The 23,076-nt window shown below is 51.9% G+C and overlaps 1 protein-coding gene across 6 annotated transcripts in view; it reads left to right on the forward strand.

The window, feature by feature from the left end:
- The window catches only part of SLC44A2 (solute carrier family 44 member 2), a 28,383-nt gene extending 6,446 nt beyond the window's left edge, over positions 1 to 21,937 (forward strand). Inside the window, exons 1-22 of one of the 6 annotated variants that reach the window (XM_033401086.2) lie at positions 7,202 to 7,362; positions 7,834 to 7,882; positions 11,347 to 11,420; positions 11,544 to 11,628; positions 12,206 to 12,290; positions 12,488 to 12,598; positions 12,678 to 12,738; positions 12,826 to 12,949; positions 13,069 to 13,152; positions 13,246 to 13,358; positions 14,960 to 15,091; positions 15,197 to 15,296; positions 15,381 to 15,473; positions 15,650 to 15,734; positions 16,345 to 16,607; positions 16,693 to 16,787; positions 17,340 to 17,443; positions 17,549 to 17,622; positions 17,711 to 17,781; positions 17,946 to 18,034; positions 19,695 to 19,779; positions 20,241 to 21,937. In XM_033401086.2, the coding sequence (XP_033256977.1) occupies positions 7,326 to 7,362; positions 7,834 to 7,882; positions 11,347 to 11,420; positions 11,544 to 11,628; positions 12,206 to 12,290; positions 12,488 to 12,598; positions 12,678 to 12,738; positions 12,826 to 12,949; positions 13,069 to 13,152; positions 13,246 to 13,358; positions 14,960 to 15,091; positions 15,197 to 15,296; positions 15,381 to 15,473; positions 15,650 to 15,734; positions 16,345 to 16,607; positions 16,693 to 16,787; positions 17,340 to 17,443; positions 17,549 to 17,622; positions 17,711 to 17,781; positions 17,946 to 18,034; positions 19,695 to 19,779; positions 20,241 to 20,365 (2,139 nt within the window). In that variant the 5' untranslated portion in view covers positions 7,202 to 7,325 and the 3' untranslated portion in view covers positions 20,366 to 21,937. Of the gene's footprint in view, positions 1 to 7,201; positions 7,363 to 7,833; positions 7,883 to 11,346; positions 11,421 to 11,543; positions 11,629 to 12,205; positions 12,291 to 12,487; positions 12,599 to 12,677; positions 12,739 to 12,825; positions 12,950 to 13,068; positions 13,153 to 13,245; positions 13,359 to 14,959; positions 15,092 to 15,196; positions 15,297 to 15,380; positions 15,474 to 15,649; positions 15,735 to 16,344; positions 16,608 to 16,692; positions 16,788 to 17,339; positions 17,444 to 17,548; positions 17,623 to 17,710; positions 17,782 to 17,945; positions 18,035 to 19,694; positions 19,780 to 20,240 lie in introns of those variants that run through there. The other 5 variants (XM_033401088.2, XM_033401087.2, XM_004277366.3 and 2 more) reach the window with 5 other exon arrangements.
- The last annotated feature ends 1,139 nt before the right edge of the window (positions 21,938 to 23,076 follow it).

Below are 23,076 nucleotides of genomic sequence, written 5' to 3' on the forward strand. Positions count from 1 at the left end.
ACCAAAAACAATTGAAAAAATTTTTGGAAAAAAAAAAAAGAGAGCATGGTGTCAGGACCAGAGTTCAAAATCTCAGCTCCTGCCGGCTGTGTGATTTCAGACAAGTCACAAAGCATCTCTGTGCCTCCATTTCTTCATTGTGCCATCCGTCCTCAGAGCCTCGTTGAAAGGAAAAAATGGATTCCTAGAAGGGAATAACTGCTTTGGTGCCCGGCACACAGCAGGTGCTCTATCTTTGGTCCTATCATGGTGGCCAGTAGAATCACTTCTAGCTTTCCTACCCCAACCTTTTGTCAAAGGGATTTTTCTTGGCAGCTGGGATGCCTATTACCCAGGCAGAGATTTCTGGGAAGGCAATGGTGAGCTGGCCTGGCTGCATGGGCGAGGCCTTCGGCTGTTGTAGGCTTTGGGGACTTGGCCTGTATCCAGAAGCCTCAGGCTGGGTGGCACTTGATGTCCTGGCACGAGCATCGTGACTGGGTAGCCTGTATCTGTTTCCTTATCTCCTACACCCACTGAACCGGGTGGGCCAGCCGTCGTACTCAGCAAGGCTGGGACCCAACGGCCGCCTCCCCTCCCCGATCCTGGTCTAACGGTCCGACTTTCCCATGCCTTCTCCCCCACCACTGTCACATCTTTAGCTCTGCCTCTGCCAGTATCTGCCCACAAAAGGCCTGGGGTGGAGCCAGAGGGACCTTGGTTTGATTCAGAGCTCCATCCCTCACCAGCTATGTGGTCTGAGCACGTGGCCTCAGTTTGCCCCCTCTGTCAAATGGTACCGTGCTCCTGGTTAGCATTTCTTTTTTCTTATTTTTTTGTTTTCTTTTGGCCGTGCCGTGGCTTGCGGGATTTTAGCTCCCTGACCAGGGATCAAACCCGAGCCCTCGGCAGTGAAAGCGAGTCCCAACCACTGGACCACCAGGGAATTCCCCTGGTTACCATTTCTTAAAGCCTTGGACCCCAGACCTGTGCTAAGTGCTTTTTGAGCACCAAGCCCTGGCAACAGCTACCAGTAAATGCAAGGATGAGTCCCGTTCTCCACGCAGGAAAACGTTAGCCTGGAGAGGGAAAGGGCTTGTCCATTTCCCCACCCACATTACCGGGAATGGATGACATGCCTTTACCGCTGCCGGTTGTTATAAGCAGAGCACATGAAACATGCTGGCACAGACTTGGGCTCGACACGTGTGGGTTGATGGCTTAGAGACCAGGGGGCAGCGAACTTCTGTAAAGGGCCAGAGAATCCATATTTTCACATTCAATCTATGCCTGCTACTCGAGTCTGCCATAGACCACAGACAACATGAAAGCAAGCAGCCATCAACAATACGAAAACGGGGACTTCCCTGGTGGTGCAGTGGTTAAGAATCCGCCTGCCCATGCAGGGGACACGGGTTCGAGCCCTGGTCTGAGAAGATCCCACAAACCACGGAGCAACTAAACCCGTGCGCCACAACTATTGAGCCTGCTCTCTAGAGCCCGCGAGCCACAATTACTGAGCCCTCGTGCCACAGCTACTGAAGCCCGCGTGCTTAGAGCCCGTGCTCTGCAACAAGAGAAGCCACCGCAATGAGAAGCACGTACACGGCAATGAAGAGTAGCCCCTGCTTGCCACAATTAGAGAAAGCCCGGGCACAGCAACGAAGACCCAATGCAGTCAAAAATAAACAAAATAAATTTATTTTTAAAAAAAAAACAATACGGAAAGACCATTCCTAGTGCTGAGCCATATGAAAGCATGGTGGATGGATTTGCCCCACAGGGGATGGATAGTTTGTCAACCCCTGGCCTAAATGGTTAAGACACCGTGGTAGGGACTTCCCTTGCTGTCCAGTGGTTAAGACTTCATCTTCCAGTGCAGGGGCTGTGGGTTCGATCCCTGGTCGGGGAGCTAAGATCCCACATGCTTTGCAGCCAGAAAACCAAAACAGAAAACAGAAGCAATATTGTAACAAGTTCAATAAAGACTTTAAAAATGGTCCACGTCAAAAGAAAAAAAAATCTTAAAAAAAAAAGACACTGTGGTAGGCAGGATAATGGTCCCCTCAAAAGACGTCCATGTCCTAGTTCCTGGAACCTATGAATATGTTACCATACACGCATAAGGCACTTTGCAGATGGGACTAAATTTAGGATCATGAGATGGGGAGATTATTCTGGATTATCCAGGTGGCCCCAAGGACAAGGGTCCTTATAAAGAAAAGAGGGGGACTTCCCTGGCTGTCCAGTGGTTAAGTCTCTGCGCTTCCACTGCAGGGGGCGTGTGTTCGATCCTTGGTCAGGGAACTAAGATCCTGCATGCCAGGCGGTGTGGCCACAAAGAAGAAAAGAGGGAGGCAGGGGAGTCAGAGGAGAAGATGTAGCAATGGAAGCGGATGTGGGCTTAATGAGAATGCTGGCTTTGAGGATGGAGGAGGAGGCCACGAGCCGAGGAATGAGGGAGGCTTCTAGAAGCTGGAATAGGCAAGGAAACGCAGCCCGGCCAGCACCCTGATTTTAGCCTAGTGAGATTCACTTTGGACATCTGATCTCTAGAACCATAAGATAATAAATTTGTGTTTTGAACCACCAAGTTGGTGTTAATTACTTACAGCAGCCATAGAAAACACTAACTCAGGAGCTGGGTGGCCCAGCTCTGTTGCTCACCATCTTTGTGGCCACCAGCATGTGTTTCTCTCTGGGCCTCAGTTTCTGCATCTGTCAAATGGGGGTAATGATGGGATCAACCTCACAAAGTTGCTATAAGGGTGAGCTGAGGTAAACCGTGTAACGTTTTAGAAAAGTGCCTGGCACACAGTAAACGGGTCAGAAATACGGAGGCGCTGGGGCATTCCACTGTTATTATTTTGCAGCATTTTTGCAAAGATTCAGCAAGTTTCCATCCTCAGGCTCAATTATCAAACCATTAGTATTTGCCTTGTCCCTCCCTCCGTCCCCACTTGGCTAATGTTAAAATGAGAGTTAATGGAACCCATCAGATGACAGTACCTTGTTCCCTCTTATATTTCCTGAGCCACCCACAAGGCAATGCCCTGAGCCAAGGCTACACCAGGTGCCTCTCTGCTTCTTTAGTTCCATCTCAAAGAGGGATAACTCAAGTTCACACAGGAAGGCCATAGCCCATCTGTCCCATCCACGGCCACCAATTTCCCTGAGAGCTGTCTGAGACTTCCCCATGTGTCTTCCCCTCCCCAGCCCGGCCTCATCATGCTCCTGTTCAGACACCCTCAGTGGCTCCCACTAATTCATCAGAACTGGAGTAGGGACTGACCACTTGTTGCTTGGTGACGGGGAGCCACTTCCTCTCCGTGAGCCTCTGTTTCCTTCGCTGTGAAATTGATGTGTTTTGGCTGCACCGTGCGGCTTGTGGGACCTTAGATCCCCGACCAGGGATTGAACCTGGGCCCTCGGCAGTGAAAGCGCTGAGTCCTAACCACTGGACCGCCAGGCAATTCCCTAAAATGGGTTGTTGATAGGATCACCCGTATTGTAAAGAGCTCTGCGCCAGTGTCTGAAAGATATTCCTTGGTTCTTAACCGCTGGACTGCCAGGGAAGTCCCAGCCCCAGCTGTTCTTATCTGATGGTTCCCACTGCCAGTTTGGCTGACATAAGAAACTTCCGGCACTCCTTTCTCTCTTCCCCCACCCACCTTACCTGTCTCACCTGCTATCAGATGGTAGAAATATGCTCTTGTGTTTTCCCATCCTACTTGTCATAGTTTTGAGTTTTATATTTTTGCATGATTAATCCATGTGGAATTTGTTTTGCTATGTGGTGGGAGTGGAGTTAACTTTATCTTCTTCCAAATGAGCAGTCAAGGCTACTGACTGATTTATCCTTTCCCTGCCAACTGGAAATTCCACTTTTATCATGTATTCAATTCTTATATGTATAAAATTCGAAAATTAATTTTTTAAATACGTGCACCCGGAAAACTCAAAGCTGCATTTTTATTTTCAGTTTTAGCTGTATTATACATGGATTATATATCGTGGTTATTCATTTAACAAACTCTGACTGAGTGCCTGTCTTGTGCCAGATGCTATGCTGGGTGCTGGGGACAAAATTATGAACAAAACAGACATAAATCCCTGCCCTTGTGCAGCAAACAGACATGGGGGCAGACAATAGTCAATGTGTAAATGAGTCAGAAACAAAATAAAATAGGGTAACAGGAGAGAAGGGGGAAAGGGTGCTGTTTTATTTTATTTTTTTAAATTATTTATTTTATTTATTTTTATTTTTGCCTGCACTGGGTCTTCACTGCTGTGCACAGGCTTTCTCTAGTTGCGGCGAGCAGGGGCTACTCTTTGTTGTGGTGCACGGGCTTCTTATTGTGGTGGCTTCTCTCGTTGCCGAGCACGGGCTCCAGGCTCGCGGGCCCAGTAGTTGTAGCTCGCGGGCTCAGTAGATGTGGCACGTGGGCTCTAGAGCACAGGCTCAGTAGTTGTAGCGCACGGGCTTAGTTGCTCCACAGCATGTGGGATCTTCCCAGACCAGGGCTCGAGCCCGTGTCCCCTTCATTGGCAGGAAGATTCTTAACCTCTTCCCCTCAAGGGTGCTGTTTTAGACAGGATGGTCAGAGAAAGCCTCTCTGAGGAGGTGATGTTTGAGCTTGAAGGAGGTGGAGCCAAATGGCTGTCTCAGGGAAGAGCTTTCCGGGGAGAGGGAACAGCCAGAGCAAATGTCCTGAGGTGAGACTGTGTCTGGTGAGTTTATAGTCTAATCAGGGGGGACATAGGCCGGTGGTGGCCTGGGTGAGGGCAAGTCCACCATCCTCCTGGGCAACAGATGCCCATTGAAGGAGACCCAGCCCAACCTCCCCCGATTTTTTTGCTGGAATATTTTGGGGGTTGAAATTCAAAAAGGAAAAAAATATATATATGCATCATTCTTTTCTCAAAAAATTTAAAAAATTTTCCACGTTAAAACAATCGCTATACTAGTGTTTGTCCCCTATTTAGAAGTAGACGGTTAGATGGCAAATAGAATTTCTTGACATTTTATGAAGCCCTCATGGTCAAAACCTTTAATAAATATGAAAAAGTTTAAAAAACAGTATACAGTGTAACCAGTATAACCTACAGTATAACCAAGGTGCCAGTGAGGCTGGAACAGAGCAAGGAAAGGGGAGAGTGGGAGGTGTGAAGGCAGGGAGGAGGGGATAGGGCAGAGCAGGCAGGGCCTTGTGGGAATGGTGAGGAGTTGGGCTTATGGGAGCCATAGAGGGTTCAGGGCAGAGGAGGGAGTGCCCTGACTCGGGTGTCCACAGGCTCCTCTGGCCCCTGTCGGGGAGTGGACAGTGGGGGACAAGTGTGGGAGCTGAGAGACCAGGGTGGAGGCACCTGCGCTGTCCAGGCAGGAGACGACAGCCGTGTGACAAGGGTGGGAGTCAAACAGGGGGTGAGAGTGGTTGGATCCTGAATAGATTCTGAAGGCAAAGCTGATGTGAAGCAAAGAGAGACGTGTCCCAGGTTTCCAGCCTGAGCACTCAGGAGGACAGAGCAGCTTGGGGGACAATGGGGGCTCGATGTGGTCATGCTGAGTGGGAGGTGCCCATGAGACCCCCATGTAGGGTGCTGGGGGGCAGGTGTCACAGGGTCGTGCCGCTCAGGAGTGAGGCCCTCCCCAGGGACCCATATTTGAGCATCATCAGGGCGGAGCTGGTGGCTGAAGGCCGGAGTTTGCAAGAGTGTCCCCAGGGGACCTAGCGTATCTGGGAAGAGAGAGGCTGTGGCCTGGGCACTGCTTACACTGGGCAGGGTGGGACCAGCCAGGCTTTGGGCTGGCAGGGACTGTGGCAACTACAGGGCTACTTTGGGAGGCCCCTGGTCACCCAAGGGCATGGCTTGGAGCCTCGGGCCTCGCCTGTTTGCTGAAGCCTGTGGGCCAGGGGGTAGGTGGGGCCTCCACAGCTAGAAGCCACTGCGGGGGTGGTATGACATTTCTCTAGGCACAAGCTGAGCTGGTGACCAGAGTCCCATCAGGGGGTGCCTGACTCTGAGGCAGCAGGTACGATTATTGAGCACCAACTGTTCTCTTATAACCCCACGCTGGCTGTATGCTTCACACTGGATATCTCTTCCTGCTGACTACACCCTGACGCCGACTGTATCATGCCATGTCACCTGTAGAGCTGGTTGTACTGTGAAGTATACAACTGGCCCCAAGGGCTGTTGGGAGATGCAGTTTGAACAGGCACACAATCAAGAGAGTATACAGCTGGCGCAGGGGTGGATGGTTGGTGTAGGGGGTGTAGCCAGCTGACTGGGAATGCTATGCTGTGTACCCTCACACCAGCTGTATAACTCCCCGCTGACTGTATACCTCCCACCAGCTGTATACCGCTACCCCTACTGTACACCCCACACTGATTAAACACCCCGAATTGTATACCTCCATGTGGGCCATATACCCCATGCTGGCAGTACCCCCATACCTACTGTATACATCCATATCAGCTGAGTATTCCTACACTGACAATATACTGCTTCCATGCCAACTGTATACTTCTTGGTATCCCATGCCTGGTCTTGGTCTGGTTTTGGTTTTATGCTTTAGACCCATTTCACAGTTGAGGAAGCTGAGGCTCAGAGAAGGTAAGGCCCTGGCCTGGGGGCTGTCAGTCCTAATTTGGCAGTTTTCCAGAGACAGGGATGTGGCTTTTTATATGGACTGTCCCAATATTTAACTGTTGGCATTTACTTTTTAAAAAAAATGCATCCACAGGTTGGAGAGTTTTCAGCCCAAATACTCTGTCATTGGTTGTTCGGGTTAAGCCAGCTGCCCGTTTTGCTGTGCCTGGCTAGACACTGACCTCCCTATGCCTCAGTTTCCATACCTGGAGAATGGGACAGTAATTAGGCGCTTTCCAGGGTTGAGAGATGTTCTAGGGCGGTGTCGCCTGGTTGGGGGCAGGGGGCTAGCCCAGGCCGCAGGGTGAAGCCACAGGGTGAAGCCACAGGGTGAAGCCACAGAATGAAGCCACAGAGTTCCCCGGGTGGGGGCTGGGCGGCCGGGGGGGGGGTGCGGAGAGGGCTAAATTGGGCTGCGGGTGAGTGACGGGAGCAGCTGCCGCCCCGCCCGGTCCTCTCCTCCCTCCCTCTCTCCCTCCCTCCGTTCCGTGGTCCAGTCCGTCTGAGGCAGCAGCTCTGCTAGGGCCGGTCTGACCGGTTTGGGCCGCCCCGCCTGGCTCTGCTGGGAGGGGCCGCCGTCCGTCGGTCCCTCGGTCCCTCCCTCCCTCGGGACTCCTGCGCGTCTGGACCCGAGGGCAGAGAGGGAGCGCGAGCCGTCAGTGGGCCGTCGGGGCAGGGCGCCCGCAGGGATGGGGGGCGAGCGGCAGCATTACTACGGGAAGCACGGTAGGCAGTGCCCCGCTCCCGCGCCCGGGCCTGGCAACTTGGAGGGGGAGGGGGCACCGGGAGGACCCGGGATGGGGGGACGAGGGGGGAGCGGAATTGCAGATCTCGACCTGTACCCCCCCAACCCCCCATCGTCACCTGGCAGCACCCTTCACCCCAACGCCCACCCAGAGGCCCCTCCAAACTCCCTCATCCGAAGGGTCTGTCCTCGCAGCCTCCCCAGGACTCCTGTGAGAACCATCTCCAGATCCCACCTTGGACTCTCCCCTCTCCACCGGGCTTGCTGGTAGCCTTTTTTCCAGCCCCCTCCCAGTGAGTGGTCGTCAGGTGATAAATCGGGCTGTTCACAGAAAATCCTCAGGATCTCTGAATCTTACTTCTCCGTGGCCAAGACACCCCTAGGAACATCTGGGGAAGGGTGGTCTGCCACCCTCATCTTGGATCACTCAGCTCAATCTTGCTGAATTTCAGGAACACCACAGAAGTATGACCCCACCTTCAAAGGACCCATTTACAACAGGTAAGCCGTCTGGGTTCCTGAGAGGGGAGGGGTCTCTACTAACACTGCCTCCACCCCTGTTTCTTTACACACCTCCGCATTTGTACTCCAACAACCTGGTGATAAATATTTGCAACTTAACGATAAAAGAACTTAAAAGAATGATAAAAGAACGATAAAGGAATTTCCTTAATATACAAAGTCTTTACAAATGAATTTTTAAAATTCAGGCAAAAGACTGGAACAGATCATTTACAGAACAAGAAATACTGTAAACAGTGGAGTTATGGAGAAATGCTCAAACTCACTGGAAAGTAAAGGAATGTAATTTAAAACAGTAACCAAACAGAATTTCCCCATCACAGATTGGCAGAGGCTAAAACGATTGACACACTAGGGTATACAGAAGTAGAAATATAATGTTGTACACATGAAACTTACATAATGTTATAAATCAATGTTACCTCAATTTTAAAAAGATTGACACATATTCTGCTCTGAAACTAATTGATACAGTCTTTTTTGAAGGGAATTTGGAAATATGACTTTTTCTTTTTTTTTGATGTACAGCTGTTTGTTCCAGAGATTAAAATTCTATGAAAAAAATTCTCCCAGTACACCGTGCATAGATGGGCAAAATTGTATGATAATGCTGCCTTTTTGAAAATGGCAAAAACCAACAATCTGAGTTGCATCTCTTGGAACTAGTTAGATACATTACAGTGCATCCTTAGGTTATTTTATTACACAGCTGTTAAAATGTACAAGAGCCTTTATAAATAGTCACTTGGATCCCTCTCAATATATTAGTGAAAAAAACAAGACACAAATAGTGGGTGTATCATAATCATACTTGAGTTAACCAAAAAAGTTTTTTGGAAAACATTTGTACCAGTGAATAAAGAACTCACTAGAAATCATTAAAACAGGTTACTCCTGGAGAGGAGGGTTATGTGGGAGACAGTTCTTGGTTATGTACATTCCTGTGTGGTTTAAATTTTATCATGTTCGTATTTAATCTTATGATAATAGTTTAATTTTTTCTTTTTAGTAAGTGCTAACATGGTTGGTGAAACTTACGGGTTTTTGTTTTCGTTTTTTCTTCCAGTTTTATTGAGATATAATTGATATACAGTACTGAATAAGTTTAAGGTGTACAGCATAATGATTTTTTAATTTAAAAAAATTTTTTTAAATTTTTGGCTGCGTTGGGTCTGTGTTGCTGTGTGTGGACTTTCTCTAGTTCCCTCGAGTGAGGGCTACTCTTCGTTGTGGCAGGCGGGCTTCTCATTGCAAGGGCTTCTCTTGTGGAGCACGGGCTCTAGGTGCGCAGGCTTCAGTAGTTGTGGCATGTGGGCTCAGTAGTTGTGGCTCGCGGGCTCTAGAACGCAGGCTCAGTAGTCGTGGCGCATGGGCTTACTTGCTCCGCAGCATGTGGGATCTTCCCAGACCAGGGCTTGAACCTGTGTCCCTGCATTGGCAGGCAGATTCTCAACCACTGCGCCACCAGGGAAGCCCCAGCCTAATGATTTGATTTACATATATCATGAAATGATTACCACAAAAAGTTTAGTGAACATCCATGATCTCATATAGATATGAAAGAAAAGAAGAAGAAAAAAATAACTTTTCCTTGTGATGAGAACTCTTAAAATTTCCTCTCTTAACAACTTTCACATATATCATACAACATTATATTTACCGTGTGTACATTACATCACTTATTTACCTTATAATTGGAAGTTTGTACCTTTTGAATACCTTCATCCAATGCCCCCTTCCACTCCCCAACTGCCACCTCTGGTAGCCACAAATCTGTTATCTTTTTCTATGAGTTAGTTATTATTTTTTTTTACATCTTTATTGGAGTATAATTGCTTTACAATGGTGTGTTAGTTTCTGCTTTATAACAAAGTGAATCAGTTATACATATATTCCCGTATCTCTTCCCAGTTAGTTTGTTTTTGAAGTATAATTGACCTACATCACTATGTTAGTTCCTGGTGCACAGCATAGTGATTCAGTATTTCTATGCATTACAAACTGATCACCACAAAATAGCTTCACTTTTAAAAAACATTAATATGCTATGCTGGTAAGGATGTAGGGAAATGGGCACTTAATCAAAAGAGAGCTGAACATTGCTGCAACCTGCTTTGAGGACAGTGTAGCATGAGGTATTAAAACTTATTTTTTAGTTTTTTAATTGAGTTATAATTAATATACAATGTTATATTAGTTTCAGGTGTGCAACATAGTAATTTAATATTTTTATACATCATGAAATGATCACTGCCATCAGACCAGTTACCACCCATCACCATACAAAGTTGTTACAATATATTTTTTTAAAATATTTATTTATTTATTTGGTTGTGCTAGGTCTTAGTTATGGCAGGTGGGCTTCTTAGTTGCAGCTCGTCGGCTCCTTAGTTGCAGCATGTGGGCTCCTTAGTTGTGGCTCCAGGGCTCCTTAGTTGTGGCATGCAAACTCTTAGTTGTGGCATGCATGTGAGATCTAGTTTCTTGACCAGGGATCGAACCCGGGGCCCCTGTATTGGAAGCATGGAGTCTTATCCACTGCACCACAAGGGAAGTCCCCATAGTTGTTACAGTATTACTCACTGTATTCCCTATGTGTATATTACATCCCTATGACTTACTTATTTTGTAGTTGGAAGTCTGTACCTCTTAATCCCCTCTACCTGTTTCGTCCATCCCCCACCCACCCCTAGTCTGACAACTGCCAGTTTGTTCTCTGCATCTATGAGTCTCTTTCTGTTTGTTGATTCATTTGTTTCATTTTTTTAGATTCCACATATAAGTGAAAGCATACGTTATTTGTTTCTCTGTCTGACTTATTTCACGTAGCAGAATATCCTCCAGATCTATTCCCTGCTGCCGCGAATGGCAAGATTTCATCCTTTATGGGGGGCTGAGTAATATTCTCTTGTATACATGTATACCCCATCTTTATCCATTGATCTAGGGATGGCACTTAGGTTGCTTCCATATCTTGGCTTTTGTAAATAGTGCTGCAATGAAAGGTATTAATATTTAAAATGCACGTGCCGGGCTTCCCTGGTGGTGCAGTGGTTGGGAGTCCGCCTGCTGATGCAGGGGACACGGGTTCGCGCCCGGGTCCGGGAGGATCCCACATGCCGCGGAGCGGCTGGGCCCGTGAGCCATGGCCGCTGAGCCTGCGCGTCCGGAGCCTGTGCTCCGCAACGCGAGAGGCCACAACAGTGAGAGGCCCGCGTACTGCAAAAAAAAAAGAAGAACCAACCCTATTTCATTTAAAAAAAAAAAAAAAAAAAAGAAAAAAAGAAAAAAAAAAAAATGCACGTGCCCTTCGGCACAGCATGGGTACCACTCAGGAACATGTGTCCAAATAACACATACCTATATATGTGTACAAGGCAGGATGGGTCCATGATATCCAGGGCACCAGTACTCCCACCCTGACACGGTCTCTTGCTCCCCAGAGGCTGCACAGACGTCATTTGCTGTGTGTTCCTCCTCCTGGCCATTGTGGGCTATGTGGCTGTAGGCATCATAGGTGAGCAAAGGAGGGGATGGGATTGGGGTTCCAGGGTGGAAGGGCAAGCCATCGCCTCTGGGGCAGAAGTGGGGCTGGTGCTAAGGAGTGGCAGCCCCTCGGCATCTCTGGATCCCTCCACAGCTTGGACTCACGGGGACCCTCGAAAAGTGATCTACCCCACTGATAGCCGAGGCGAGTTCTGCGGGCAGAAGGGCACGAAAAATGAGTGAGTCTGGCTCCTTGGGGCCTGCTGGGTCTGGGGAGGAGTGTGCGGGAGAGCTTCATGAGCACTGGGGAGAAGGTTCTAGGCTTTCCTCGCCTCCATCCATCCACTAGTCCAGTCAACAAGTATTTATAAAACTCCCGCCATCCCCAGCCTCTGTTCTAGGCCTTGGGGACACAGCACTAAATGAGACATTCAAAGTCTTGTCCTCTGGTGGCCCACATTTTAGGGGAGAGACAGAGAGGAGACAGTCCCAGATCTGATGTCCGCAGGTGATGAATAGGTGAGGTAAAAGAGCAAGTTCAATCCACGCTGTGCCATTCCCTGGCTGTGTGACCTACGGCAAGTGTCTCAACCTCTCTGGGTCTCATTTTCCTTATCTCTGAAATGGGGATCATGACAGTCCCACTCTCATGGGGCTGTTGTGATGGTTAGATGAGCCAGCACATGTCCAGTGCTTAGAAGAGCACCTGGCATGGAGTTGCTGCTGCTGTGGTTATTATTGTTGTTTTCGTTAAGATAGTCTATATAGGCTGATTGAGAAGTCTTGACAGTTTCCATCTCCCTTCCCCAACCCCAGGAACAAACCCTTCCTGTTTTATTTCAACATTGTGAAGTGTGCCAGCCCCCTGGTCCTGCTGGAATTCCAGTGTCCCACCCCCCAGGTAACTTGTCCCCTCCCCACCTCTTTCCTGTCCCCCACTTCCACCATCAGGTCCTTTTTCCCTCTGTAGCGGCAGCTTCTCTCCCAGCCCTTTCTCTCTCCCTGGTGAATAGGGGGAAGGGAGTGGGACCTCTGTCTTGAGAGGCGATCAGGTGTCTGTCCAGACCCCACTCAAACCCTGCCTCCTGCCCCCCCAAGATCTGCGTGGAGAAATGTCCTGACCGTTACCTCACCTACCTGAACGCTCACAGATCCCAGGACTTTGAGTACTACAAGCAGTTCTGTGTGCCCGGCTTCCAGAACAACAAGGTAAGCAGGTCACTGCCCAGGCAGGGGCAGGTCGAGAGTGCTGGCCCGCAGGATTGACCCCCTCCCTGTCTCTTGGCAGGGTGTGGCTGAGGTCCTCCGAGATGGCGACTGCCCCGCCGTCCTCACCCCAAGCAAACCCCGTGAGTCTGGGTTCCCATGAGCTTGGGAGGGGCATGGGGAGGTTTCAGGGGCTCAGCCTGACTGGTCCTATCCCCTGCTCTGTGCAGTGGCCCAGCGGTGCTTCCCAGACATCCACAGCCACAAGGGGGTCCTCATGGTGGGCAACGAGACAACCTATGAGGATGGGCATGGCTTTCGGAAAAACATCACGGAGCTGGTGGAAGGCGCCAAGTGAGGACTGTGACCCACCATGCTGACATCACATTTTCCTGGGTGGGACAGGGTATCCCCTGGGGCTGGCCCAATCAGGGAGCAGGGTCCGACCTAAAGCCTTGTCTGCCTTCCCCCAGGAAGGCCAATGGAGTCCTGGAGGCCCGGCAGCTGGCCATGAGGATATTTGAAGATTATACAGTCTCCTGGTACTGGATTATCATGTAAGTTGAGAGGGAAGGTAGCCCTCATTGGGCTGCCCTGTCTGAGACCGGTGAAGGGGTGGGGTCCGCTCATGCACCCATTTTATCCCCCAGAGGCCTGGTCATCGCCATGGTATTGAGCCTCCTGTTCATCGTCCTGCTCCGCTTCTTGGCTGGCATTATGGTCTGGGTGATGATTGTCATGGTGATTTTGGTCCTAGGCTACGGTATGTCTCTCCCTCCCTGTGTCCTCCCCTCCCCACAATCGGCAAAATGCCTATGCCCTTTGAGCTGTCATGGGCCTATCAAGGATCTTCTGTCCCTGGCGGTCCGGTGGTTAGGACTTGGCGCTTCCACTGATGGGGCCTGGGTTTGATCCCTGGTTGGAGAACTAAGATCCTCCAAGCCGTGTGGCACAGCCGAAAAAAAACAAAACAAAACTTCTCCTGAGCCATCCGACATCCTCCATCTTTTATTTGGAATATTTGTGAAGATATTCATCTCAACATTGTTTATGAGAGCAGGTACTTGGAAACAACCATTACATCATAATCTTCCCAAGCAGGACTGGATCTGTATTTCATCGACAGCAAATGCATTCTAAAGTATACCATTTTGCACAGTGGCTAGGGCCACATGCTCTGGCACCAGAAAGCCCAGGGTTCAAATGCTGGCTCTGCCACTTCCTTGCTCTGTGACCTTGGGCAAGTGACTCCACCTCCCCATGCCTCAATTTCCTTCTCTATAAATTGGGGATAATTAGTATTTACTAGTTAGGAGACTTAATGAGAAGAAGACAGTCTGCGGATGAGATGCGGGAGGGCCTGAGGCCTGTGGAACTCAGAGGCAGTGCTCAGAAGCCAATGCTTCACGTTCTGTTGATTCATTTAAACTTTCCAAGAGGAAAGATGCTGGATGTGCAACCTACACTGGAGACACAGATGTTAAAATATTCATTTAAAAAAAAAATTTTTTTTTTTTTTTTTTTTTTTTGGCCATGCCGCGCAGCACGTGGGATCTTAGTTCCCCGACCAGGGATTGAACCCATGCCTCCTGCAGTGGAAGTGTGGAGTCCTAACCAGGGGACTGCCAGGGAAGTCCCAAAATATTCGTTAATAGTCGTTTCTAGCTGGGTGCTGGCCGTTTTGGTGACTAGCTTTTTGTACTTTATCTGTACTTTATAACTTTCTTCTACCAGAGCTAAGGGGAATGGTGAAAATCCCTAATGCTACCCCACTGGACGTTAGCACCCGTGTCCTCCCTCCCCACCCATGAATCATTGTTCCAGGATGGCAGAGGGGTCAGGAAAGCCTCAGGCCACACAGCATCCTGACTTCTATTCACTCATTCATTCATCCATCATGTACTGAATGGCTGCTATGTTCTGGGCAGTCTTCTAGGTCCTGGGCTTACAGCAGTGAATAAAACAGGACAAATCCTTACTCTTGTGGAGCTTATAGTCCAGAGAGGATGGGCAAGATGGGCAAGAAACAAACCAGAAAACCTCTGGGATGTCAAAGCTGTGAAGGGGGATAAGAAATTGGAATGTAAGAGGGTATGATTCTAAATGGGGGAAGAGATCCCAGAAGGTCTCATGAGAAGGTGACATTTGAGCAGGGACTAGAGGATGTGAAGATCCAGTTGGGGGGAGACTGAACCAGGCAGCAGGAACAGCAGGTAAAGGCCCTGAGGCAGCAGCAAGCGATGGCAGCCCCTCTCAGCCTTGGTGTTTGTTTCTGTTAAATGGGTGTGGTTGTACATGCTTTGTAATGTTGCGGGAGCCCTCGGAGGGCTGAGGTCAGTCGTAGCACGGTGGTTCCCCATGCAGGAATATTTCATTGCTACATGGAGTACGCTCGACTGCGTGGCGAGGCCGGCTCTGACATCTCCCTGGTGGACCTTGGCTTCCAGACGGACCTCCGCGTGTACCTGCACTTGCGGCAGACCTGGATGGCCTTCAGTGAGTCCCAGCTCCCCATTCAGTGAGGCCTGGGTGGGAGTGGGGAGCCCAGGCAGGTGGCAGACTTGATCACTCTCTGCCCGCCCCCCCCCCCCCACCGCGCAGTGATCATTCTGAGCATCCTCGAGGTTATTATCATCTTACTGCTCATCTTTCTACGGAAGAGAATTCTCATCGCCATTGCACTCATTAAAGAAGCCAGCAGGTGGGTGCCGGGGTGCCAGGGGGTCAGGCTGGGGTGGTCCCAGGGCTGTTCGGGCCTTGATGTCTGTGTTTCTACTCCTCCCAGGGCTGTGGGATACGTGATGTGCTCCTTGCTGTACCCGCTGGTCACCTTCTTCCTGCTGTGCCTTTGCATCGCCTACTGGGCTAGCACCGCTATGTATCCACCGTCAGACCCCGATCTCCGACCCCGGGGCTGGGGGCTAAGTGCCACACTTGCCTGGAGGTGACCTACATCCTGGGGGCAGAGCCTGAACCTGGTGTGGGAATGGATTCTTTTCCACATGCCCCTGTGGTCCCCAATCCCAGACGTTGGGTTCCTTAATGAGCCTCTAGCTTTCTGTCCACTTCCAACGAAGCTGTCTATAAGATCTTCAATGACACCGCTTGCTCAGTGGCTGGGAAAACGTGCAACCCTGAGGTGGGTGTCCGGAAGTGGCGGGGTGGCTCTTTCCCTAGCAGCCCACAGTTGATCTGAAGGCCTCTCATCCCCACTTGGGGACCATTCAGCAAACATTTGGTGCCTGCCGTATGTCCTGTGCCAGATGTGGGTGGCATGGAGAGGAAGAGATCCAGCCTGGCACCTACTCCCCCCCACCCACTAAGTGCTGATCTACCCACCTTCCCCCACCCCTTGACTTCATTTCCTGCCCCGACACCCCTCTCTTAACCCAGTGGTGGTCAGTTCTTCCTTTAGAGCCCCGTCTTGCCTTTCACAAGCCCCTAACCTGCCTTCCATGGTCCTCATACTGATCTCTGCCACTTGTGATCTGTCCACATGGCCACTCCATTGATCCCCAAGATAGCTTATCCCGCCTCTCTGACACCCATTGGGATGATGATCCCTAATCTTGTTTCTAGAAGGCCTTTTGAAAGCCCCTATCCTAACCCCCCAATTCCTTGACTTAACTCTGTTCCCCATGACTCCTGTCCCATCTCGTGGTCTACCTGACAGGTCTGACCTGATGCCCAGAGCCCACTCTGAACCCCTAGCCCCTATGATGTGACCAGGCTCTGCATCCCTCCCACAGACCTTCCCCTCCTCCAATGAATCCCGCCTGTGCCCTGGAGCCCACTGCCAGTTCGCCTTCTACGGTGGTGAGTCGACTTACCACCGGGCCCTGCTGGGCCTGCAGATCTTCAATGCTTTCATGTTCTTCTGGCTGGCCAACTTCGTGCTGGCGCTGGGCCAGGTCACGCTAGCTGGCGCCTTCGCCTCCTACTACTGGGCCCTGAACAAGCCGGATGACCTGCCTGCCTTCCCACTCTTCTCTGCCTTCGGCCGGGCGCTCAGGTGGGGCCCAAGGTGGGCTGGGGGTAGGGGTGAGTTGGAGTGGAAGAGGCCTGGCTGGACCACTGACCACTCCCTCGGCCCAAAGGTATCACACAGGCTCTCTGGCCTTCGGCTCCCTCATTCTGGCCATCGTGCAGATCATCCGAGTGATACTCGAGTACTTGGATCAGCGCCTGAAAGGTATGGCCCACAGATGGTTGGCAGTAACTCCCGAGGTGGGGGGGGGGGGCTGAGGGGCAGCTTAGGATTGGTTCTTGTGGGGGGGTGGGGCTAAGGTGGTAGGACAGAGATTGGTTTATGCCTATGGTGGGGAAAGGGTGGGGATGAGGGTCTTGAGTGATTGGTTCCTGTGATGGAGGGGGTGGCTGAAAGAGCCCACTGGGTGTTCTTACTGCTGAGGGGGTGGGAACAAGAGGACTGGGCCACCATTGGTTCCTGACGAGAGGGTTGGGCTGGGATTGGTTGTACTTTGGGGTGGAGCCAAGGAGGCATCAAGGATTGGCTTCTGCCCTGGAGGCGGGGCCAGGATAGCAGTGTGGGTTGTCGCCGCTTATTGTCTTGGAGGCTGGGCCTGAGGTCCTGGATCAAGTCTCCTCTCCCCATCTCTTTGAGAAGGTGGGCTCTAAGGGTCCTGGACTATGGCAAGTGTGTGTAACAAGGAGATAGGGGGCTCCTACCAGGCCGAGTGGGGTCTCCTCTCACCCACCTCTGCATCTCTCCCTCATCTACCAGCTGCGGAGAACAAGTTTGCAAAGTTCCTCATGACCTGTCTCAAATGCTGCTTCTGGTGCCTGGAGAAATTCATCAGATTCCTCAACAGGAATGCCTACATCATGGTGAGTAAGCCTGGGACCAGGCACTAACCCACCAGCTCCTGCTGGGTGGAGGAGCCCTCATTCCCCACCCACTGGGCCTGATCCGTCCCTCCCACCTCCCTCCAGATTGCCATCTACGGCACCAACTTCTGCACCTCAGCCAGAAACGCCTTCTTCCTCCTCATGAGAAACATCATCAGGTCTGGGAAAACACTGTCCTCTGGCCACCTCCCTCCTCCCCCAGGCCCTGAGCCAGCACTCATGCCTGTTTCCTACTGTCCCCGGCAGGGTGGCTGTCCTGGACAAAGTTACCGACTTCCTCTTCCTGTTGGGCAAACTTCTGATCGTGGGTAGTGTGGGTGAGTGCTGTCCAGCTGCGGGAGCCTGTTGGGGGCCGCTTGTGAGCTGCTGTCGGGCCCCCACGTCTTCTCTGATAACTGTCTTCTTCTCTGGGGTCTTCTTGAGGGGAGCTATTTCCTTTATCCAGAACCCTCAACCATCCCGGTTTCCTCCCCCTCTCCAGGGATCCTGGCTTTCTTCTTCTTCACCCACCGAATCAGGATCGTGCAGGACACAGCACCACCCCTCAATTATTACTGGGTCCCTATACTGGTATGAACTTTTGGGGACAGACAGGGGTTGGGGAGAAGATGTTGGGACTTGCCTAGCTTCCTTTGACTAGACAGATGTGGATGGGGCTCAGAAGAAGGGAGTTGTTAATTCAGGACACAAACATTAAGTACCGACCACGTTCCAGGCATGACCTGTAAAGGCCTTACAGTTTGGGACTTCCCTGGCGGTCCAGCAGTTAGGACTCCGCTTTTCCACTGCAGGGGGCACGGGTTCGATCCCTGGTCGGGGAACTAAGATCCCACATGCCGTGCAGCCAAAAAAAAAGAAAAAGGCCTTACAGTTTAGGAGTAAATCGACATTAACCAATGATGCTCCGCATTGGATGCACGCTTGCAGACTTGTGTGTGCCACAGGGCAGAATTACAGGGAACCAATTGTTAGAGCTTGTGGTGGAGGATGTGGGCAGGTGTGGGAGTCCAGGGGGCTTCCCCGTGGAAGTGATGTCACACCTAAGATCTGAAGAAGATGCAGGCAACATCCAGGCAGAGGGAACAAGTACGGAAGCCCTGAGGCAGGACTATGCCAGGAACAGTGAGCAAATCAGTGTGGCTGGTGTGGAGGGAGTGAAGTGGCCAGGAGGTGGAGATAAGGGCAGGGAGGTGATGGGGCCATGGAGGGATTAGGTCATCACCCTAAGAGCAGTACAGTATCTGAGTGCAGGCCTTGGAGCCCAGTGACCTCGATTTTTTTTTTTGAATTTTATTTTATTTATTTTTTATACAGCAGGTTCTTATTAGTTATCTATTTTATACACATTAGTGTATATATGTGACCTCGATTTGTATCTTAGTTCTTTATTTGCTAGTTCTGAGTGACTCTGGGCAAGTTATGTAATCTCTCTGAAGTCTGCTCACTTCAGTCAATAAATGCTTATCAGGTACCTACCAAGGCCCCGTGAGTTTCCAGATTGCTGGGGATATAGTTATTTTTAAATTAACAAAAAAATTTTAAATTATTTATATTTTTGGCCACATCTCGTGCCATGCGGGATCTTAGTTCCACGACCAGGGATCGAACCCACATCCCCTGCAGTGGAAGTGCAGAGTCTTAACCACTAGACTACCAGGGAAGTCCTAACTGGGGATATAGTTATAAACGGGATAGACACAGTCTAGTAGGGTTGTGAGCATTAAACCTGTCTTGCCCTGAAGATGCATAAAATTGCAGCCAGAGGAAGGCCTAAGAGGAGGGGCTTTTTTTTTTTTTGGCTGCACTGGGTCTTTGTTGCTGCGCGCAGGCTTTCTCTAGTTGCGGCAAGTGGGGGCTACTCTTCGTTGTGGTGCGCGGGCTTCTCACTGCGGTGGCTTCTCTTGTTGCGGAGCACGGGCTCTAGGGCACGCAGGCTTCAGTAGTTGTGCCATGCGGGCTCAGTAGTTGTGGTGCGTGGGCTCAGCTGCTCCGCGGCATGTGGGATCTTCCCGGACCAGGGATCGAACCTGTGTCCACTGCATCGACAGGCAGATTCTTAACTACTGCACCGACAGGCAGATTCTTAACCACTGCACCACCGGGGAGGTCCGGAGGAGGGGCTTATCAGCAGGGAAATGCCATAACCCCAGCTGGGGAGGGACGTGGTGGTGAGTGGGGGGTTGCCCTGAGCAGGAGCTGGGGTGGAAACAGCTTGTCTCTCCTCGCCTAGACGGTGATTGTTGGCTCCTACCTGATTGCCCACGGCTTCTTCAGCGTCTACGGCATGTGTGTGGACACACTATTCCTCTGTTTCTGTGAGTAACCCCTCATCCCCACCCTTCCTGGGCCCTGACTCCCTTCTCCCCTCTGGGCAGAACATCTCCCTCCGATGGGGGTACACGTGCCAACCCAGTGCCCGCAGCCTCCCCTAGGGCCTGGCTGTCCCTCGTCGCAGGGCCCTGGCGCGCCCCCTCTCAGCTTCCCCCTGCGCTCAGAGCTTCTCCATCCTGTTGTCCCCTGGTCCAGGCTGCAACTAGAACACTGTGCCCCTGGGCCCTCAGCTTCGGAGTTTCCGGCTTTGTTGCGGCGGGGCGGGTGGGATCGGTGGCTGCCACTAACTCTGGTCTCTCCATCTGTCTGTGTTTTTTTGTTTTGTTTTCTCTTTCTCTTCCTCTCCTCCATGCCTGCTGGCTTCCCTGTTCTTCCCTGCCTCCCTCTTTCCCTCCCTTCCTGACCACCCCCATTCCCCCCCTGCTGGTTCCTGGGGGGAGCCCAGGTGAGGACCTGGAAAGGAATGACGGCTCTCAGGAGCGACCCTACTTCATGTCGCCCCAGCTGAGAGACATCCTGTTGAAGGAGAGTGCGGAGGAGGAGGGGAAGCGGGGCGAAGTCGAGGAGTAGAGAGGGAGGCTGGCTTGGAGGCCACGCAGGCCTCCTTGTTTCCTCCCTGTAGATCGGGGGTGCACGCGGGGCTTCCTGGCCTGGGAGTGGGGAGCATGTGTGTGGGTGTGTGGGTGTGTGTGTGTGTCGAGTTCCCAGCCTGCTCCAGTCCGCCCCCTCCAGTCCCAGCATGTCTTGCTTCCTAACCCTCTGAGGCTTCTCTGTGGCCCCTGTCCGCCCACCCTGTCCCCTAAGGCCCCTGCCCGTGGGCTCCCCTCATGCCACCTGCTCTGGGGCCTCTCTCTCCGCAGTGGAGGACCTGGAGAGGAACGATGGCACCGCTGAGAGGCCTTACTTCATGTCTCTCACCCTCAAGAAGCTTTTGAACAAGACCAACAAGAAGCCGGTGGAGTCTTAAAGGCCCCGCCCTCCTACCCCTCCCCGGAAGTCTCAGAATGGGTGCTTGGCAGCTGGGTCAGAACCCCCAGCCCATCGGGCTGACCTGAAGTCCTATCACTGCCGCCCCCTTCCTGCCCCTCCCCATCATCCAGTTACCACCAGTTTCCGGGAACCTGGAGGATTTGTGGGATCTCCTCCCTATGCCAAGGGCCAGTCCGCGTTTTCACGGCCGCCCCCCACCCCCCAAAAAAACTGTGCGATGAGTCTCTCCAGCCCCCACAGGCCCGGATGAGAAGCCCAGCGAGGCTTCTTGACGTCTGACATGCAAGGGCCCTCTGCGGGCTGCCCTCCGCTTCCTGTCCCCCTCTTATGACAGGACAGTGTTTGTGTCTGCAGCAGCGGTGGCCACAGGAAGTCCACTTTTCACTTGCGTTTGCTCCGGCCAGGATGCCAGGACCCGTCTCTGGGGCTGAACAACTGGTTACCGACTGCTGCAGGCATTTATTATTATTTTTTTAACCTGGACATGCGTTAAAGGTTCTGTTAGCTTTTTTTCTGTCATCACGGCTGAGATGGGGCCACTGAGGAATGCTTTCCGATGTCCCCTCCTCGGGTAGGGTTGGGGTGGGGGTGGGGGTGTGCCAGGTAGGGGTGTCTCCTGGCACAGAAGGCAGGCTGTCCGGGTAGGGAGGCTGGGATCAAGCTGGTGTGGAACAGGGGGGAGGAGGTCGCTAATAGCGGCTTAATGGAAACCGGCTGGCTGGCAGGTTGGACCGAATCCCGCCGCCCCCCGCCGCCCTTCTCTGCCAGTTATTGACACAGCTCTCTTCGTAAGAGAGAAAAGAAACTGAACCCACCCAAGGGATGATTTCAGAGGAAGTGGGGAGATGGGCAGATGCCCTGGGCAAATGGGGGGACCCCTCTCCCCGCCCAGTCACCTCCCCTTGAGGATCCTTTTGCCAAATTTGTTGAACTCGGGGGGAACGGGTGTGCTGGTTCCCCCTTCGCCATATCCCAAGCCCCCCACCCCACCCCACCCCCGCTCAATCCAATCCAGGATCCCAATCCGGGATCTGGAGAAATCCCAGCCTGGGGTTTCTGTCTCCAGTGCCTGCCGCCCCCTCCCCCGTTCTGTCCGTACAGCCCTACTTGTAACTGCATTCCAACCACTAATAAAGTGCCTATTGTACAGAGCCGGAGCCTGGAGTGTTTGTGGGGGGAGTGGGAGGCTGGTAGGGGGAACCCCAGCTTCAACCTCCCTGGGATCCTCTGATCTGGGGCTACTCTCCCCAGGGAGAAGGAGGGAGGGCAGGAAGCCTCTGTCTGCCGGCCTCCGCCTGAATTCCACCATGCGGGCGGCTCAGGTTTCTCCTGAACAAATAGCCCTTATTAGGCTCCGATCCTCAGACTGCAGAAGGTGGCCGTGACCTGCCTACCTCCTCATCACACAGCCTGGACATGTGCCCCCAGGCCTGCTTTGTCCCTGGCCGGGCACCTGGGCACCATAGTCTCGTCTAAAGGGCTTCAGACCTGCCAAGCTGCCCGACCCTGCTAACCTGGAGGCTCGCTACTGCCCCCTTGGTGCCAGCTCGCTTACTGTCACCTCTGGGCCAACTGCTCCACCATGTTAACTGCCTTTCTCCCTCCTACGTTCCTGCCTCCGGAATTTTTTCTTAAATAACGACCATTTTTGGAGTACTTCTCATCTGCTTATGTACTGTCGCCATTCACTAATTAAGGCAGGTGAGTTGGGCGACATGTCTGAAGGTGACCCCAGCAGGAAAGGGGCTGAGAATTTCAGGTCTCCAAAGCCCTCACCCGCTATCCTGTACAGATGTTCTTTGGGTTTCCTTGTTCGTTCGATCTTTTAGGTTTGTTCCTTTCTTACCCCCCAGCTCCTGTTAACCCCGCCTCCAAAACAGCTCCTAAACCTGCTCACTTCTCCCCATAGTTTCAGCTCCCAGCCTTCGTTATCAACTCATCCGTCCCCACTCCTTCACTGTTTCCCCCACAGGTGCGGAAGGGTGCCTGCTAACACCAGAGTGAGTTCACACCCCTCCTCTGCTCAAGAACCCTCCGTTGCTCCCTTTTACTGAGTGAAAGCCAAAGTCTTCATGGCAGCCCACAAGGCCCTGCCCCATCCGCCCCATTAACACCCTCTTGCTGACTCATCCAGACACCCTGGCCCCAGGGATTGTGCCTGAAACGCTCTCCACCTGGCTCTTTCTACAGCTAGCTCCCCATCCTGCCTTCAGCTCAGCGCTTACCTCCAGGAAGCCTTCCCTGCTCATCAAAAGTTGGCCTTGGGACTTCCCTGGTGGCGCAGTGGTTGA

Source organism: Orcinus orca, chromosome 3 (assembly GCF_937001465.1).
Source record: "Orcinus orca chromosome 3, mOrcOrc1.1, whole genome shotgun sequence".
Lineage (NCBI taxonomy): Eukaryota > Metazoa > Chordata > Mammalia > Artiodactyla > Delphinidae > Orcinus > Orcinus orca.